At 64.2% G+C, this 18,532-nt stretch overlaps 2 protein-coding genes across 2 annotated transcripts; both read right to left on the reverse strand.

The window, feature by feature from the left end:
* Positions 1 to 1,860: 1,860 nt before the first annotated feature.
* Positions 1,861 to 7,558, reverse strand: CHRNG (cholinergic receptor nicotinic gamma subunit). Its single transcript, XM_045845735.1, has 12 exons — positions 7,504 to 7,558; positions 7,169 to 7,308; positions 6,837 to 6,881; positions 6,528 to 6,637; positions 5,745 to 5,900; positions 4,880 to 4,977; positions 4,383 to 4,583; positions 4,109 to 4,223; positions 3,783 to 3,897; positions 2,757 to 2,967; positions 2,445 to 2,578; positions 1,861 to 2,133 (listed from the first exon to the last, which is right to left on the reverse strand). Exons 1-12 carry the CDS (start codon positions 7,556 to 7,558, stop codon positions 1,960 to 1,962), a joined length of 1,554 nt encoding a protein of 517 aa, XP_045701691.1. The 3' UTR covers positions 1,861 to 1,959.
* Positions 7,559 to 11,241: 3,683 nt separating this feature from the next.
* CHRND (cholinergic receptor nicotinic delta subunit) lies at positions 11,242 to 18,470 on the reverse strand. Its single transcript, XM_045845703.1, has 12 exons — positions 18,384 to 18,470; positions 18,003 to 18,148; positions 17,567 to 17,611; positions 16,944 to 17,053; positions 16,616 to 16,771; positions 16,315 to 16,427; positions 15,387 to 15,587; positions 14,420 to 14,531; positions 14,209 to 14,323; positions 13,512 to 13,716; positions 13,294 to 13,412; positions 11,242 to 12,679 (listed from the first exon to the last, which is right to left on the reverse strand). The coding sequence occupies exons 1-12, from the start codon at positions 18,433 to 18,435 to the stop codon at positions 12,497 to 12,499; spliced, it is 1,557 nt and encodes a 518-aa protein (XP_045701659.1). The 5' UTR covers positions 18,436 to 18,470; the 3' UTR covers positions 11,242 to 12,496.
* Positions 18,471 to 18,532: the final 62 nt, after the last annotated feature.

Here is an 18,532-nt window from a genome sequence, read left to right on the forward strand (position 1 = left end):
CCCGCCCGAGGCAGCGCGTGCTGCCCCCCTCCCCTAGGCAGGCTCGGAGAAAGGCGCGCACGGCGAAGGCGCGGGCTCTGGACTCAGCTTGGTACAGATCCCGACTCCAGTCCCCAGAGCGGGCTGACGGATCCTCACTCTTAACACTCCCAGCAGTTGCTTCCGCTTTAGTACCGGCGATACTATGCAGTGGTACCTGCTTCTTCGGGTTGCCATGTGGATCGAAGGAGATAATCCGTTTGGGGCGCTAGATACATTAAGTGGTAGCTATTGTTAGTCATTGCTTTACTTGGGCCGGGAGCTACAAGAGCTAACCTCCGCATTTAGAAAGGTTGAGAGACTTATCCCAGGTGACGGAGCTAGTAAGAGACACAGGAACCAGAGCTGGTTCCGCCATCATCAAATTGCCTCCTGGATTTATGTCTTTGCTACACACACACACAGGAGTAAAGGAAACGAAGCAGCTGGTGATTGAGCACCAAAGCCAGTATCCCAGTACTTGGGAGAGGCGGTTATTTCTGGGATCCTCTTCCCGCCCCCCAACAATGTTCCACTGTCAGGTCTTCATATGGGAGTTTCAAATTTTTGAATCCCCTTCACCCACGTCTTTGATCCTGTGATAAGGGTAGGTACAAACTGATACCTGTGCCCATAGTTACAGATGAGGAAACAGAGGCTCAAGGAGCACAAATAATTTGCCCAAATTTACCCTCTTGTCACCCACAGAACTGCCGCCCCATCTGTACTCAAAGCAGAGTCTTGCTTCCCTCCAGGAAGAAGTCAGCTGGCCATCTTGTCTCCTAAGCGGGGTCCAGGGAGGCTGGTCAGGATCTTCCCCCAGGAGGCAAAACCCAGCAGTTCCCTGTTCCCTGCCAGCCTCCCTACCTCGCTCTTCCCTGAGCATCCTGTGGGACCAGTGCAAATGCTCTGCGGGGTCCTGGAGCATCTAAGGTTAGGTCAGAGTTGGGGACTCTGCACTCCAAACCATAAAGCTGCCAGTGCTCTGGGAAGCCCTCCTGACTCTGGGCCTTAGTTTGCCCATCTGAGACATAGGGATATGGCAACTCTTGCTTTTCCAAGATGTTGTGAGGAGCTCTTAACTATGGAAAAAGATGGTAAGACTCATGAAATTGTAATTAATGGCACAAATGCTTATGGATAGATCATGGGTGCAGGTGAGTACTGGGTGCTTACTGCACCCAAAGGCATAGGAGGGAGAGGGCAGCTGGAGCGGGCTGCCATCTTCTTTTTTAAGTTTGTATTTATTATTATTTTTTAGCCTCATCTGAAGGCTATTTTTTATTGCTTTTTAGAGAGAGAGGAAGGGAGAGAGAGAAACATCGATGTGAGAGAGGAGCATCGATTAGTTGCTCCCATACGTGCCCAGACCAGGGATCGCACAAGCCTGGACCGGGCACTGAACCTGCAACCAGGGCGTGTGCCCTGACCAGGAATCGAACCTGCAATCTTTTGATTACAGGACGATGCTCCAACCAACTGGGCCATACTGTCCAGGGCTACCACCTTCTTGTAAGAGAACACTGGTTTCTACTCTTCACATGTCTCTCGACTGTCCTCTTTCAGGAGCCTGCAGGGAACTCATAAAAAAGAAGGGAGGCCCAGGTCCGGAAGGATAGGACCTTACCTAGTTGGGGACACCCTGTGAAACAGTTGTTAGGGCTTCAAAAATTACGGGGGTTCATAGTGCCTGCTGAAGGGAGGCAAGTGCCAGGGGGAGCGAGCCACTGGCACCCGGAGGCTGACCCCACGGCACGCCTTGCCCACAGCCCACCCCAACCACACTCCGAGACTCCAGCTCCGTCTCTTTATTTCTCCAGCTTTTCTCAGGGCTGTTGGGCTTCCACGGCCCTGAAGGCTGCTTCCCAAAGAGCACACTCGAGAGCTCGGCGGAAGAACGCAGCTGCCAAGACTCTGCACGGCTAACAGCCGTTGGCCGGCTCAGTCGGGCGAGGGCAGGTAGGGGCGAGGGTCCCCAGGGAATGGCAGAGCAGGCACCCGGTGGGAGTGCGCCATGAGGAAGATGCCGGCGGTGCCGCAGACGAAGAGCGAGAGCATGGCCAGGAAGCAGACGCGGTCCAGCACGCGGCCCACCAGGAGCCACTCCTCGCTCCCCTGAGGGCGGGGGCGGGGGGTGTGGGACAGCCAGCAGGGACACAGAGCCCGCCCCGAGTCCCAGGACCCCCCTCAGCCTTCCAGCAGGTCTCCATTCTCCACTTCCTCGGGCCTTTCTCACCCACTTCCAGCCCTCGACCTGGCTTCTTCCAGGGTCCCCTGGCCCCGATGTCCCCCGTGTTCCCCGCTCCCAAGTCGACTTTTCCCCTCCCGTCGCCCTTCCACGGTCGCCCCTTCCATCCTGCCCCCACACGCCAGGGCCCAGCCCCTCACCGCGTGCTCACGGCCGCCCCACCCCCGGGAGGGCTTACACTGGCAAAGTGCCTCTGCTGGCGTCGGGCGCGGGCGACGAAGTTGCAGGCGTCCACACAGGCCCGGATGGCCGGGGCGGCCTGCTTCAGGCTGCCGCACAGGTCCTGGCTCTGCCCTGGCTCCGGGCCTTTCTCTGAGGAGACGAGAAGGTCAGGATGGGGAGGAGGTGGCCTGTCCTGAGGGACCCAAGTCCCCAGCCCGGACATTTGCCCAACACTCCTCCACGGTGCCTGGTTCTCTGGCCAAGAGACAGCCCTCCCTGCCTGGGGTCCCCAGGAGGAGCACCCCCAGTGTCACACTGTCCGCCTCACCTAGTCTCTCCAGCGCTGCCCGCACCAGCCCGTTGCGCCGCTGTTGCCGGAAGAGGAGCTCACTGCGGGGCAGGCAGAGGGCCGCCTCTTCCCCGCCCGACACTGACCACCCCGAGGAGGAGCCATTCTGCAGCCGGGGCCGGGAGTCCAGCGCAGGCGCCGGCGGGCGCACGTGCATCCGCAGCAGCTGGGGCAGCAGCCGCAGGAACACCTGCGGAGGGACGGTCTGGAGGCAGCGCAGTGGGGGCGGGCACTTGGCCCCGTGCAGCCTGGGTGTTCTGTGCCAGGCACCGGGGCCGGTGTCCGCAGCTCCGTGCACATGGGAAGCACCAGGTTCCAGACACAGGTCCCTGGGCCCCACCTGGCTACTCTGGCCAAGGGTGTGGTGGGGGTCCTGGGAACCTGCATTTGTGACTAGGGCTTCAGCTGAGGGCTGCAGGTGGGTTGCAGGTTACGCAGGCCCTGGAGCCAGACTGCCTCCTCCATTTTCTACCTGTTCGACCTCAGGTGACCTATGTAACCCCTCTGAGCTTCATTTCGTCATCTAAAAAGTGGAGATGAGCCCTGGCTGGTGTGGCTCAGTGGACTGAGCACTGGCTTGTGAACCAAAGGGTCGCCAGTTCAATTCCCAGTCGGGGCACGTGCCTGGGTTGCGGGCCGGGTCCCCAGTGGGGGCCACGTTTGAAGCAACCACACATTGATGTTTCTCTCCCTCTCTTTCTCCCTCCCTTCCCCTCTCTCTAAAAACAAGTAAATAAAAATATTTATTTAAAAAGTGGAGATGGCACTAATACCCATGGCCGAGGGGTTTTATGACGATTAAATAAGCCAGTGTGTGTCATGTGCCTGCCGCTTGGTAAGCACTCGGCGTCACTAACTCATCTGGGCACGTGCTTCAAGACACACACGGGGCAGGTCTGCTGCTGCACACGGCACCGGAGGTGTGGGCACAGGGACGGGGTGCTGAGGAAAGGGCGTGTCAGTGGACGGGGGGTGGGTGCTGGGACGGGCAGGGAGGGGCCTTGCCTTGCGGACCCCGCGGGCCATGGAGTGTGTGTGGGGGGACCGCAAGGACACGTTGAGCACGACCACAGCGTTCACGACAATGAGGATGGTCACCACCAGGAGGAAGGTCAAGTACCTGGGGGGGGGGAGCAGGAGGCGGGGCCAGCCCTTCAGCAGGGCATCCCCAGATGCCAACCCTTCCCTTGGCAACTCTCTTGTACCCCCTCGCCCCCACCCAGGTCCCATGGGTGAGAGGCTGGCTTTGGAGGGGGGCGTGGCTGGTGGGAGGGCAGTGCTGACAGGGTGGGGGAGGAGGTGGGGGCAGCAGACCCGAGGACCGGCCTTACTTGCTGATGAGGGGCACAGCCTGGGAGGTCTCGGGCACCTTCTTCGCCACGAGGAAGAGGAAGACAGTCTGGGCCAGGAGCACGTTGATGGCGACAGTGCACTTCTGGCCGCCCGCTGCGGGACCCAGAGGCCCTCAGAGCGGGTCTCCATCTCCCTGCTGTGGGGCCCCTCCCCCCACAAGGAGCCCACTGCCCCCCGGCCCGCGCTGCCCTGCCGGCTGTCCCCCGTGCTCCTGGCCGGGGCCGATGGCTCCCCTCCCACAGGGGCGGGTACCCTTGGCCGGAAGGAAGTAGATGAGGATGGCGACGGAGGAGATGAGCACGCAGGGCGCGATGATGTTGATGACGTAGAAGAGGGGCTTGCGCTGGATGAGCAGGTAGAAGGCCACCTTCTGGTGGCCAGCCTCCGCCGCCGGGGCTGCGGCGTCCAGCAGCATCTTGGCCGGCCGGTGCCGGATGGCCCACTCCCCGTTCTCTGTGGGCGGCAGGCCAGGTGGGCACGGGGGTGGGGGTCCTGGGCAGACCCCTGCAGCCCACGAGTGCCCGAGGAACAGCCGTCGAGGGACAGGGACAGCAAGGGACCTGGGACACTCGATCCCCCGCCCTCCAAAATGGGGGTCGTCCTCATGGGGAGTCAGGGGTTTGCAGGGCGGTTAAAAAGCCCATTGTGTGGTTTGCTTAGTTTCATTTTGAGTTGCGTGGGAGGTGGCGTGACCCTGGTCTAGCCTGGTCCCCACAGCCAGGTCCAGCAGGGGCCCGGGGTGGGGCTACCTGTGAAGGCCTCGGGGTCGATGAAAATCCACTCGATGGTCTGCCCGTCCTCCTGGCTCAGCTGCAGGCTGATCTCGTTGGTGCTGTAGGTCTGGGACCTGGGGACGGGACAGGGAGAGGATGCATGCGCCCAGACCCACCCGTGCGGTGCACGGTAGAGTCACGGGGGTGGGGGGGGGCGCTGCCGGCAGTTTTGCCTTAAAAAGTACAGCCAATAATTCCCAGTTCTCCACGAAACCCTGGCGGCGAGATGAGGGGGCTGGGGTTCTATGGGCCCCCGAGGAAGTTTAAACTGCAGGGCCAGGAGACTGCGGCTCAGTGCGGTCCCCTGCTGTCCGAGGGCCTGGGGTCACCGTGCTCTGCTCTTTCGCTGCCGCCTCCCGGGCAGGAGGGGCCAGAGGTCAGCGCAGAGCAAACCCTGTCTGCACCATTCAGGCCTGTTTGCTGAGGATGGCTTCCTGCAAGGTCTCCCTGCAGGAAGGCGGCTCCTCTAGACTCGAGAAGACCCGCGCCCAGACCCCTTCCACACTGATGGATGAGGAGACAGGCAGCCCGGCCTCTCCACTGGGCTCTAGGGGGGGTGGCCTCATGTGTTTCCGGGCACACGTGTGTGTGCCACGTATGCTGTGGCATGTGTATGCCCGCTCACCCCCAACCCATTCTTTTCTCCCCGTGGGGCACAGGCAGGGAAACTGAGGCAGAGAAGGAGGAGGAGTGAGGGGACAGGGGCTTCGCAGGGAGGGACTTGGGTGACTCCGAGTGTCTGGACCTGAGGTGGGCACAGAAGCCTCACGTCCCCTACCCCGCCAGGGCCCCTCTTAGGGCAGCCCCCTCCGACCCCCTCGCCGCAAGTACACGCCCTCACTGGAAGATGAGGGAGCAGTTCTGCCAGTCGAAGGGGAAGTAGGTGACGGAGACGGGGCAGGAGGAGCGGAAGATGGCGGGCGGCAGCCAGTAGACGCAGCCATCGGGAGACACGAGCACGTTGCAGTAGAGGGCCACCTCGAACACGCCGTCCACGCTGCGGACAGGACAGGCCATGCGGCTGCCGGGACCGCACCGGCACCAGCCCCCCGCCCTGCCTGGACGGGGGCCCGGGGACAGCAACCCCTCCCAGGGGCCACGCACCACCCCCCCCACCCTGCCAGGCCGCATGACCCACCGCCTTCCCCTGCACCGCCCTGCCTCGGCCACCCTGCCAGGCTCCCCCGGCCATCTCCTAAGCCCCACTACGACCCCGCTGTGACCCCACTGCGACCCTGCTGCAACCCCGGCTCCCTTCAGAATGGCCACTGTCATCTGTTCACGTCTCTCCAAGGGCCGGGCCAAGTGCAGAGTTTTTCATGTCGTGCTGACCCTCGACTCCTCACGGCTTCCGCAGGGGCTGCCCTCACCCCCAGGTGGAGGAGGCGGTGCCCACGCAGGCGCCCCGGTCCACAGCCCACGGCCCTTGGCCAGGCCTGTGATCACCCGGGTGGCCCTGGGCCGGCCCTCAGCGCCCGCCCGCCCGCCCTGCCTGGTAGTCCACGCCCCCGGCGGACCCCCGTCCACACCCTCAGTCCACACCCTTCTTTTCTCAGATGCCCCCATCCTGCTAGGCCTGCCCTGGCGTCCTTTCGTCCTCCCACCCTGCCCGCGCCCCTCTCACTTGTTCTCCAGCACGACGTCCGGCCGCCATACCATGGTGGACGGCACCCTCAGCACCCACAGGCCCTCGTAGTCTTGTGGGTCCCAGCGAAGGCGATAGTCGCACCACTGCTGCGGGGAGAGGGGCGTCGCCAGGCCCCCCCACTCTCCGTTGTGCCACATCCGGGGAACGGGAGCCCAGCGGGGCAGGGGGTGTGGGGGGGCGGGGCACAGAAGGGGCAGGGAGCAGGGTTACAGGCAGCTCCGAGGACCTGGGGCCCATGTCGGGGGGACTGACAGAGGGGAAGAGGGTGTCAGGGTGATCTCTTACCATCTCTATCCAAACATTGGTGGTGAGGGCCTCCTCACGCTCATTCTGGGGGTGCAGACCCGAGTGTAAGCCCCCATCACTTGCCTCCCCAGATGTTAGCCCCTACAGGCCACAGTGGGGTCCCAGAGGACCCCTGCCCCCCTAGCAGCCCCTGAGGGCGGTTCCGGCATCCTGGCCTCTCTCTCCCCGCTAGGGCCTTCTCCCCGCCCCTCCTGGCTGCTGGAGCAGCCCCTTCCTCTCCCCAGCAGGGCCCAAGGCCCAGTGCCCCGGCCCTCCCTCCCTCCCTCCCTCCCTCCCTCCCTCCCTCGTCAGCCCGCAGGCCTGCGGCTCACCAGGGAGATGAGGTTGGTGAGGGTGAGCTTCAGGCTGACATTGACCACGTCCGTGTCACGCTCGGCGGGCCGCAGGTGGGGGTTGTAGCTGCGCATCAAGTCCGCCAGCAGCCGCTCCTCCTGGTTCCGGCCCTGGGCTCCTGCAACAGACAGCAGTGAGCCAGGGTGCGGGGCCCTGGGGCAGACAAAGGGGGAGGCTGTGGGCAGAGGTGACATGGGAAGACAGGGAGCTGGGGTGGGGGGCAGGCTCCAGTAGCCCTCCAGTCCCTCTGCCTCCTGAGGCCTTGGCCCCCAGCTCTGGTCTCCCCCAGGCCCCCAGGCCCCTGGGTCCACACCCAGGCAGACAGCCAGCAGCAGCAGGAGGAACAGCAGCCCCTGAGCCCCGTGCATGGTGCCCAGCTCTCCGCGGTGCCAGGGGTGGGACGGCAGCTCCCCGGGTCTGAGGCCAAGAGACACAGACTCTGGGTCTCGTGTAGCAGCCCACGCTCCCACCCCAGCCGGGCTGGCCCAGCCCCGCCAGCTGTCCGACCACAACGCCGTCAGCTGCTCCAGGGTGGACAAAACGCCGGGCTCAGGTTACCTGGGCTGGGGAGGGGACAGAGGGGCCCCAGCGGCCCCAGCAGAGATGGTCCAGCCTCCATCCCCACTCAGACTCAGCTGTCCCCGACTCGTGGTCCAGCTGTGGAGCCGAGGAGGCAGCCAGGGCCGCGTGGGGATGACAGAGAAGGCGGAGTGCTTGCTCAGGCAGGCTCCCTCCGCCTGCTCCCTCCAGCGTGTCCGGATTTGGGGTGGTGGGAAGGCTTTTGGCTAGGTGTGTTTTGTACCTGAGTTTCTCTAGGATGTGGTCGAGGACCCCAAACCTCTTCCACCAGCCTGACAACTCCATGGGTCACTCCACTGGGCCAAGACACCAGCGGCAGATAAAATATGCCCACAAGAAAGTGGCGTCATGTCCCGCAGGCTGTGACACCTTAACACAAATTAGGGTGCCAGGTCAGGATCCTCCCTGCCTCTGAGGCCTGGGTCCCAGCCTGGTAAGCTTTTAGGAAGGAGAGCCGAGAAAGATCTAGAACCTGGGGCTATTGTGAATAGCACAGCCCCTGAAGAGGGGCTCCTCCATGAGGCCTCAGTAGTTACTGGTCCCCCATAGACTTAGGGAGTCCCTAGCATATGGCAGGCACAGCGCTCGGCTGGGGGAACCCAGAATACGCCTGAGCTGGTTGCAGGAACCCACAGTCTAGCGGGGCAGGTAGACAAGATCGAAGTTGTGGCCCCCTGAGAGTCGGATGTGGTCAGGGGCAGGGCGGGGCTGAGGCTGATCTGGGAGTCGATGGCCATGACCACAGGCTCAGGCCACCTGTCGTCCACTGACCGTCCATTCCAAGCAGACAGGTCAGCGTGTCCCAGTTCACGGGTGAGATGGAAAACACAGGTTCCCATTCATGCCCCCCCCACCCTTCTGCACCCTGGGGACAGGGAGGCAGGTGCCTCTGAGGTCTGGGAGAGAACACCGTTCGAGAACCCGTGCCCCGCCCCACGGATGAACCACGCCTGCGGCATTTCCCTGTGTTTCAGTAACCCGGAAGTCAGCGGACGTGCCCTGTCCCTGTGGATCCCAATGACCCCAACCCTTTGCAGGGGGGGCCACGCGCTCCTCCTGCCCTCACCAGGACTTGGAGTGGGGGGGCAGGAGGTGGGGGTGGCACGGCCTCCCTGGCATCTGCGTTCCCTGTGCTGTGGGTGGCTCGTCTGCCCTTCTTGCATTCGGTCCCCTGGGCCCCACGCCCAGATTTCCCCGACACCCCCCCCACCCCCAAGCTTGATCTCTCCGTGTATCCAGGCCACTTTCTCTGGAGTTTCCAAGGCCAATGGCCCCTTCTCCCCACTCTGCCCTCTGGTGCCCCCCAGGCCCCGCTCCCTCACCCATGTTGCAGAGCAATCTCTCTCCCCCTCTCCACTCCCTTCTAAAACCACACTTAGGCCCTGGCTGGCGTAGCTCAGTGGATTGAGTGCGGGCTGAGAACCAAAGTGTCACAGGTTCGATTCCCAGTCAGGGTACATGCCTGGGTTGCAGGTCATGACCCCCACCAACCATACATCGATGTTTCTCTCTCTCTCTCTCTATCTCCCTCCCTTCCCTTTCTAAAAATAAATAAACAAACAAACAAACAAATAAATAAATAAAACCACGCTTTGTCAAAGATCATAAATGGCTTCTGCTCAGTAACGGGCTCCCTACCCCATCCCCCAGCACCATCCCAGGCATAGGCGGCCCAGCCAATGCTCCAACACTCCCGACTCTGCCTTTCTCCTTCCCCGCACGTGTCTGGGCAGGAGGGGAAAGGGAGATGCTGGAAACGGACTGCCCTCTGGTTTGAATCATGCCGCCTCCCTCGGTATGAAGATTCAAACTCCTGTGTTCCCCCTTCCCTCTGCTCAGGGAGGGAGGCTGAAGCGTCTCCTTGGTTCTCAGGCGGGGGCACGGCCTCTGAGGAGTGGCGTTTCCACCCGGAGAGGCGAAGGAGGAGGTACGGGACCCATCAAGAGAAAATCTCCCATAGGCATCACTTCTTGTCTAACAAGTCCCCCACCAGCACCCTCTAGAGGCTGGAGAAGCAAAACGCTCATTTCCCAGGCTCCCTTGCAGACAGGACTGGCCATGGGCGAACGCCTGGATGGATGATGCTGTGTCTGCAGAAGGCGGCTCAGGGGCTCCCTGATGGAAGGGGTCAGACATGGCTGGCCCCTTTCCTGCCCCAAACAGGGTGTGCAGAGCGGAGCTGTGGCAGCCAGCCTGCCACCAGGGGCGGCAAGCCTGGGTCCCTAATAGCTCTGTGGGACAGCTGAAGCGATCAGTGTCGCCACCACCACCCTGCCCTGCGATCCTCATTACGTGAGAAAGAGGAAAGCTTACTTGTGCAGGGACAGCCCCGGCTTCCTGGGGAGCTGGCCACTGTGACTGTGACTTCCTATGGAGGGAAGATGAGAGAGTTCCATGTCCCCCAGAGAGCGGACTGTCCCCACGGCACCCTGGAGCTGGAGTGCCGGGGCAGTGGGCGCTGCTGGGGGGCCCGCTGTGACTCTGGGAACCTGCACAACCAGTACTTTCGGCTGGGTGCGGCATCTGGGGTTGTCTCTTCCGCAAGGAAGCTACTGGCGCTGGGCCTAACGCAACTGAGGATTCACCTGCCAACAGCGCCATCACGTGGCAGAGAGAAGTGACCACAGGGGATGGCGTTGGAAGATTCCGAGGAAGGCGGGGCCTTCCTGATCCCCTGACAAGTGCCAGCTACTTTTCCTATTCAAAGGGAAGACATACAAACAATGTATCCCTTAATCTCTGGCTGGTGTGGCTCCGTGGATGGTGTACCAACCTGCCAACCAAAAGGTCACTGGTTCGACTCCCAGTCCGGGCACAGGCCTGCGTGGCTGTTTTTCTCCCCCTTCTCTAAGTAAATAAACACAATCTTTTTGGAAAGATGCGTACCTCGAACTTACAGATGATTCATACTGGAAGGCAGAAGTGAGTAGGGTCAGTTTTGTTCTTTCCCCTCAGTTCCCTTGAAAGACCCAGCATGTCACCTTCTGTATGACACCTTCTGTGTGGCTGCACTCCTGAGCTAGGGACGCCCTCTAGGGGGAGCCGGTGAGCTGTGAGGCCGTCGGCCTGGGCCCGGGCGGTGAGCACCTACGCCCGCTCCAGCCCTCTCAGCCGCGGTGCAGGGCACTGTGCAGGGTCCGGAGGCAGGAGGCCCTCGTGAGGGCCCCACCTGTGTAAGGGGTCATCTGTCTCCACGAGGAATGAGATAAAGGACACGTGTAAGCGCCCTCACACTTTCTAGCGAGTTCGATTTTCACAACGCCCCGCCGGAGGGGCCTGCTGGCGCACATGTTGCAGATGAGAAAACTGAAGCTGGGAGATGAGGCGCGGCTTGTCCAAGGTCACGCGGCATCAAACTGCTCAACACTTTGTCTCAGGAAGCAACAAACATTTATTATCTCCCACGGTCTGTGGGCGCCAGGAGCCCAGGAGCACCTCAGCGGGGTGGCAGCAGCTGGAGGGGTGGGGGCGGCCGCGGGGCTGCGATCTCCTCCGAAGGGAAGGTCCGTGGGGGCGGGGACGCGGACAGGGGCGGGGCGGGGCGCTGGAGGGCCCACCTCCCAGCTCACTCCCAGGGCTGCCAGCAGGAGCCGCTCCACCAGGCGCGCATCTTGCCTGCCGGCTGCCCCGAGGGAAAGTGAGAAGGGGGTGCCGCCGTGTCTTCTGCAACCAGACCTCGGAAGTGACACACTGTCACCCCTGCCTCGTTCTGTGGTCACACAGACCCACCCCGGTTGGTGCGGGTGCACAGGGCACCTCCCAGGGATGTGGCCCAGGAGGCCGGGACCCCTGGGGTCGCCCTGCAGGCGGGCGACCTCTCATGGCCTCATCTCCCAGCTCTTCCAGCCTCAGCCCTTGGCCCTTGGGCTAAGACTGGCGGGAGTTCCCTTTGGGGTAGAGTGGCTAGTTTTGGCAAATAAATTCATGAAATGCCCGGTTAAGTTTGAATTTCGGACGAATACGAACACATTTTTTAGTGTAAGTAGTCCCGAATTTTGCCCGGCAACCCTACTTTGGAGAGGAAGAATGGGTGACAAAGAGGGGACACCCCTGGTGGGCGGGGGCGGCGGGGGCTGAGTCCTGAGGCTCTAGGCTGACCTTTGGCCTTGGTGGCTGCTGGGCCAACCCCCCCCCCCCGGACCCCAGCGGCGAGCTTCCCACAGGGACCCAGCCAGAGAGGCCGTTTTGCAGCTCCTGCCCCAAACCGGCTTTCCTACAGGGTCTGGAGAGGGGGGCGCCCCCAACCCGGTCTCCGGGCGGGGCCTCGGAAGCCAGAGGCTGCAGGGCAGACGGGAGCAGGGAAGCTGGAGGAGCCTGGAAGGGAGGGCACAGGGCCCACCAGCTCTGCCCCCAACGTGGGCGAGGGGAGCGAGAAGAAGCCTCTGTCTTTCTCCCAGACAGGCCCCCAAAGGCCAGCCTGAGTGGCCCTGGACGAGACTCCTGCCCGCCCCAGCCGCCAGCGGGTGCCCACTCTCAGACTTCTGCTGGCCACTGCCTTCATTCACAGAGGACCGGGCCTTCCCCCTCCCCTTCTCCGTCTCAGCAGCGCGTCTCACGCCGGCCTTGCAGGACCGAAGGGGCTCACGTCTCAGGGCCGGGGGCACCTCCCTAGAAGAGCTTGCCCCTCCTTAGGCACCCCTACCACCCCTGGAGGCCCACCCCCTTCAGGCCAAAAGCCCCACCAGAGCTGCCCTGGGGCCGGGCCGGGCTGGGCCAGGCAACGTGCTCTAGATGAAGCGCCTGTCCTGCTCCTGGTAGGAGAAGGGGTCCCCCGGGAAGGGCTGCGCTGGGGGGGTGTTGTAGGCGCCCTGCAGGAAGATCCAGGCCGTGCCCACCACCATGATGGGCGTCACCACGAACAGGCAGAGCCGGTCCACCGTGCGGGCCACCCGGTTCCAGCAGTCCTTCTCCTGCGGAGGGCACAGAGGCCGAGGCGGTGGGGTGAGGAGGGCCCGCAGGCCACGGGCTCGTGCCCCAAGCCGGGGCCCAGGGATAGGCACGGCCTTGGTGTGTCTGCAGGGGCCACCTCAGGCTTACGGCGCAGGGGACACGCTGCCTGTCCCCAGCAAGGGCCCAGGCCCTCCTCCTGGGTGAACTGGAAAAAGGCACCCTTTCCTTCAGAGAAAATTTCAGAAAGTTGTGTAGCATCAAACAGTCCTATGAGGCTACTTTTTAAATGTCTGGCTGCAAGGCCTGGCTGTGCCCGGGGTCCCCGACTTGGAGGGTGAGCAGGGGCAGGAAATGACTGGCCGTCGGGAGGGAGAAGGGACCCGAGGGCTGCCCAGAAGGGACCCGAGAGGTTGCGTGTCTGTGGGTGCCCCCGAGCGTGCGCCCGGCCCCGTGTCCTGCTCTGGGCTCTCGGCAGGGGCTCCCCGGCTGTGGGGGGCCGGATTCTGCCCCCCCTGGGAACCCCTTTATCTAGATTGGCGCGTGTCCCCGAGGGGAACTGTGTCCCCTGAAGATGGAATGCACTAGATCGGTCACTATGGGGGCCCCTGTACGCGGCAGCCCTGAGACCACTCACCTCGCTGTAGTTGTTCTGGTCCCTCACGTGGCCCACGATGAAGTTGGCCCCCTCCACAACCGGCCTCAGCTCACTGAGCAGCTCCTGCTGGGCCTGCTCGGAGCCCGCGGGGGGCCGGCCTGCGGACACGGGCCAGAGGTGGGCGCAAGGCCCGCCGTCGCCCCACCGCCGCCCCGCCTCCCACGGCCAGCCCGCACCCCAAGCCTCTGGGCACCCACGGGCTGTGGTGAGGCGCCGGGCCAGCCCGTGCCGCTCGGACTGCTTCTCGAACATGAGGTCGCTGCGGGACTTGAGCGAGAAGTACTCCTCGGCCTTGGAGATGTAGCCCAGCGAGCTGCTCCGCCGCACCAGGGCCCCAGGGCCGGGCGCGCCCTCCTCCGGGAGGGTCATGTGCAGGAACCTGGGCAGGGTCTCTAGGAAGAGCTGTGGCAGGCCGAGGGGGACACGGGAAGGCCACTGAGCCAACGCGGGTTGCCTTCACACACACGCGAACACCTGGGACTCTGTCCCTGGCTGCTGCGGAGCAGCAGTTTCACAGGTGCCCTCAGCCGTGCGAACGCCGCCCAGCTGGGCTAGGGAAACCGCCCCCAAAAGGCCCCCTCACGCCTCCCGCATCAAGCCCTTCTGACCCCCAGAGGTAACCGGCGCCCTGACTTCCATCATTAATGACTGGTTTTGCCTGCCCTTGAACTTCAGACAAAGGAAACCGCACAGTCTGTGCTCTTTTGCGTGGGGCTCCCTTCCCACAACGCTGCCCTTGGCAGACTCGTGGTCGCGGGCGGGCGTGTAGCAGCCGTCGGTGTGTTGGCGAGGCGCAGGGGCACTCCCCCGCGTGACATCACGCGGTGTTTTTACCCAGACTCCTCCAGGGGCGCCTGTGGACAGTCTCCAGCCTTGGACCAGGACAGTCCTCACCTTCTTGACGCCCTCGGACAGCACGTGGGTGCTGGGGGTGCGGAAGTGGATGTTGAGCACGACGACGCAGACTATGACCACTATGGTCACCAGCACCATGCCGAAGAGCAGGAACCTGCAGGCGCACATTCTGCCTGCAGCCTCCAGGGGGCGGCCGGGCGGGGCGGGGCGGGGCCGGGCCGGGGTGGAGTAGGGGGAAGGAGGCCCTTACTTGCCGATGAGGGGGATGGCAATGGACGTGGGGGGCAGCCGCTTGGAGATGAGCAGCAGGAAGACAGACTGCGCCAGGAGCACCGAGATCGCCACCGACGTCTTCTCGCCACCTGGGAGAGCCTGGGCTTAGCTGGGACCTCTGCTGGGCACCCTGCACCCCCGTTCAAAATGCCACGGTGCCCTCTTTAACACAACAGGCTATGGCGAGAAGTGACTGGGTTCAAATCCCAGCCCTGACACTTCCTGGAGGGCTGGGGCCCCTGGGCTGTAACCTCACCTCTCGGCGCCTCGGGTCTCTCAATGGTTACATGTTGTGAGGACCAGGTGAGAGGGTGTGGTACCTGCTGGCCACTCCTCCTGGCTCTGGGTGCCCTGCTCTTCCAGCCCCACCCCTCCACCGAACTCCTGAGCAAATGTGGTGGCCGCCGGCGGCTCTGCCCCAGCACCCTCTACCCATGTGTAGTGTGCCTCTCCATACTAGGGGCCGGGCTGGGTGGCCCCAGTCTCTGGGACTCGCTGTGCCCCGCTCGAGGCAAATATTCTGCAGCCAGGTGAGCTGGCATGTCGCATGCCCTTCCAGAACCAGGGGAGTGTGGGTGCCTGTCTCTACGGCCTGGTTTCCCGGAGGGGCCGTCCCCACCCCTGACCCGCCCTTAACTGTTGACAACCCCTGCGTGCCAGGCCCATGGTCACACCTGGCGACCACGACGGGCCTGACTTCTGCCCTGGCAGAGAGCCAGTCTAGGGCCCTTGGCCCTGTCCACTTGGGGGATGTGGGCCAGGGCCAAAGAGTCCTCCCCCCAGCTGGCCACACGGCCTCATGCCTGGAGCCTGGGTGGTGGTCACCCCCAGGTGGCCCCCAGGAGGAGGTGAGAGTCTGGGCAGGGTGGGGGGGGGCAGTGCTCTGGTGACCCTGAGGACGGGAGAGGCTGCCCGGGCAGCAGGGGCCGGGCGCGGGGGCTCACAGTCGGCCGGCAGGTAGAAGACCAGGTTGATCATGAAGGAGATGAGCACGCAGGGCACCAGGATGTTGATGATGTAGAAGAGGGGCTTGCGGCGGATGATGAGGTAGAAGGTGACATCCTGGTGGCCGGGACTGTCCGGCGGGGTGCTGGGGTCCACGTTGACCCTGGCTGGCCGGTGCACGATCTCCCACTCCCCGTTCTCTGAGGGCGGCACACGGACGCCCCGGGGTCAGGCCGGGCAAGGGGGCCGCGGGGGGCCTCGGGGCAGGGGGAGGGGCTGGCGGAGTGGGCCTGCCTGCAGGGCCCTGGGCGGGGGAGGGGGGTGCCGCTCAGAGGAGGGTTCGGGTTCTATCTGTGGGTCTTTTCCTGGGGTGGGGATGCAGGTGACCGTCTGCGAGGGAGAAATGTTCCTCTAGGCTTTTTTCTCCTTGGGGAAAACAAAAGCAGAGGCCACAGGCGGCTCAAACAAGGGGTCTTGGGGACAACGGGCGGGAGAATAAGAACCCCTCCCCCAGCCTGTGGTGGGTCAGCAGGACGCGGGTCTCCTCTGATGGACGGGGGGCAGGGGGGGCCGTGAAGGGTCTGAGCCTGGTCACCAACTCGGGGCGGGCGGTGACGTGCACACGATCAGGATGACAGCGGAAGCCCCAGCCCCACCCGGCCCGGGGACCCTGCTCAGACCCAGAGGGTCTTCCAGCCTGGGCGGAAGTGGGGGCGGGCACAGTGCCCCTCTGTCTCTGCCTCTGGGACACAGTCCCCCCCCCCCAGTCGGGCTTCTTTTCCTTTCCACGTGCCAGGTTAGCACCCGTCCGTAAGTGTGAAGGTGTGAGTGTGCAGGGGAGGCAGCGTGACCCTGTGTGTGTCCCTGGGCGAGGTCCTGAGGGGCCTGGCCACCACCTGCCCCCCCTCCTGCTGCCGCCGCCAGCACCTGTGAAGCCCTCCGGGTCGATGATGATCCACTCCACGGGGTACGAGCGGCCGTCTTCTTCCTCTTCCTCCTTCAGGCTCAGGGTGATCTCCTTGGCCGTGTACTTGAGGGAGCTGGGGAGGGCAGTGGGCGGAGGGTGGTCCTCAGCCACTGGCTGGGGCCACCGATGGGAAAGGCCCCACGGTCAGGGGGGCTGCTGCGGGGGAGGGGAGCTCTGACGGGGCAGAGCGGGAGCCTCTGCCCGAAGGTGGCCCCTGGCAGAGGGCCCCCGGGGGAGGGGCGGCTGGAGCAGTGGGTGCACCTGAACTTGAGGGAGCAGTTCTGCCAGTCGAAGGGGAAGTAAGTGACGGAGATGGGGCAGGAGGAGCGGAAGATGGCGGGTGGCAGCCAGTACACGGAGCCCGAAGGGTGGATCAGAGTGTTGCAGGAGTAGGAGATCTCGAAGGAGCCGTCGTTGCTGGGGGACGGGGACAAGGGCCACCGTGAGCAAGGGCCAGCTTCACGCTGGCAGGCAGGGCTGGGGAAAGCCGAGAAGCGAGGGCAGCCGGAAGCCTGGGCTGGAGGGGGCCGAGTGGGGAGGGGGCGGGGTGGGGGGAGGGCGGAGCGGGGGGAGGGGGGCGGCGCCCAACTTGTTCTCCAGCACGATCTCCGGGAGCCACAGCAAGTGCGGGGGCAGGCGCAGCACGCTGATGTTCCCGAAGGCCTCGGCGTCCCACTGCAGCCGGCTGTCCGTCCAGCCCTGGAGGCCGACGACGACGGGAAGGTCAGCAGGGGGTTCTGCCGCCCTCCTGCTCCCCGTGACTTCCCTGAGGGAGACAGGGCAGGGGCCAGGGCTGCGGCCCCAGGGGTCGGGGAGGCGGGTGGAGAGGGAGGGCTCAGGTCGGTCAGGTGTGGCTGTGTGGGGTGCGCACCGCACAGTGCCTAGGGGCACCTCATTTCCATGGTGGACACGGAAGACGTGTCTCCGTTAAGAACTTCTGACAGGTGACAGAGGGTGTCCTCTGACAAGATCAGGATGCTGTGACAACCTTCCCGCCGCTGAAGAATCCTCACCCACCCCGAGGCTCTGCCTGGGCTGGGGGCCCCCCTAGGTGGGGGGAAGGGCCCTGGGCTGCGGTTTCTCTGCCGGCAGGAGCCGGACCGAGTCTCGGGCAGGCTGGAGGTCCCCAAGCAGAAGCGGGCACCGGGGAGTCGAGGCCCTGCAGCCTCACTGCACCCCACCCCCCAGCTCTGAGTGGGGTGCTCTCCTTACGTGCTCGATCCACACGTTCGTGGTGAGGGTCTCCTCGACTTCCTTCTGTGATCAGACAGGAGGGTCCCCAGGGGTCATTCTCTCACCTGCAGGCTTCCCCAGGCTCCTCCTCCGGCTGCCACCACCCCCTCCCACGGAAACCATGGCAGCTGGCTCAAGCACGCAGGAGTGGGTGGGCAGTTCAGGGGGCAGGGAGGACCTGTGGCCTCTGAAGTGGGATGTGGGGGTGGGGCACCCCAGAGTGGCAGCTGCAGGGGCGGGGCAGCAGGCTGAGGGCCTGTGGGTGGCACAGGGTGTGGAGAGACGAGCTGCCATAGGCCAGCCCCGGGGCCTTGAATTTCCTCCATGGCCACCCCAGTCTGGGAGCGAGCCAGGCCTGAGGAAGCTGTGCCCGCTGCCGGTTCCCAGCCCAGCCAGCCCCGGAGGGGCCGCTCACCAGGGAGATGAGGTTGGAGAGGGTGAGGCCCAGCGTGATCTTCACGCTGTCCTCCGGGCGAGCCACCGGCCGGACCTCCTTGTCGTAGCCCTTCTCCTTGAACAGGTGCTGGATCAGCCGCTCCTCCTCGTTGAGACCCCAGCTGCCTGGAGACGGATGGGGACAGGGACGGGGTGCTGGGCAGGGGCCTGGGAAGGATCTGCCCTGGGGTCCCGCAGGGGCACCCGTGCACCCCCTGGAGGGGTTGGCCCTCCAGGGAGGCCTGGTAGTGGGAGGGGGAGGGGCCTGAGTCTGGGGGGTGGGGAGCACCCTGTAGGAAGGGCAGGAGGGGACCATGCCGTGGGGGTCGGGGTGGGTGGGAGGGATGGTGCCCAGTCTTACCACACACCGCCAGGGCGGCCAGCAGCCCCAGCGCTAACACGGGCCCCTCCATCCTGTCCCTCCAGCTAGGTGCTGTGTCTGCTCCTCCTGTCCACTGGGCTGGGGGATGTGGGTGAGTGGCAGAGGGGACAGGTGCAGGGTGGGGGCGG

The sequence above is a fragment of the Phyllostomus hastatus genome, unplaced genomic scaffold (genome assembly GCF_019186645.2).
Source record: "Phyllostomus hastatus isolate PE091 unplaced genomic scaffold, TTU_PhHast_1.1 phas_contig_477, whole genome shotgun sequence".
Taxonomy (NCBI): domain Eukaryota; kingdom Metazoa; phylum Chordata; class Mammalia; order Chiroptera; family Phyllostomidae; genus Phyllostomus; species Phyllostomus hastatus.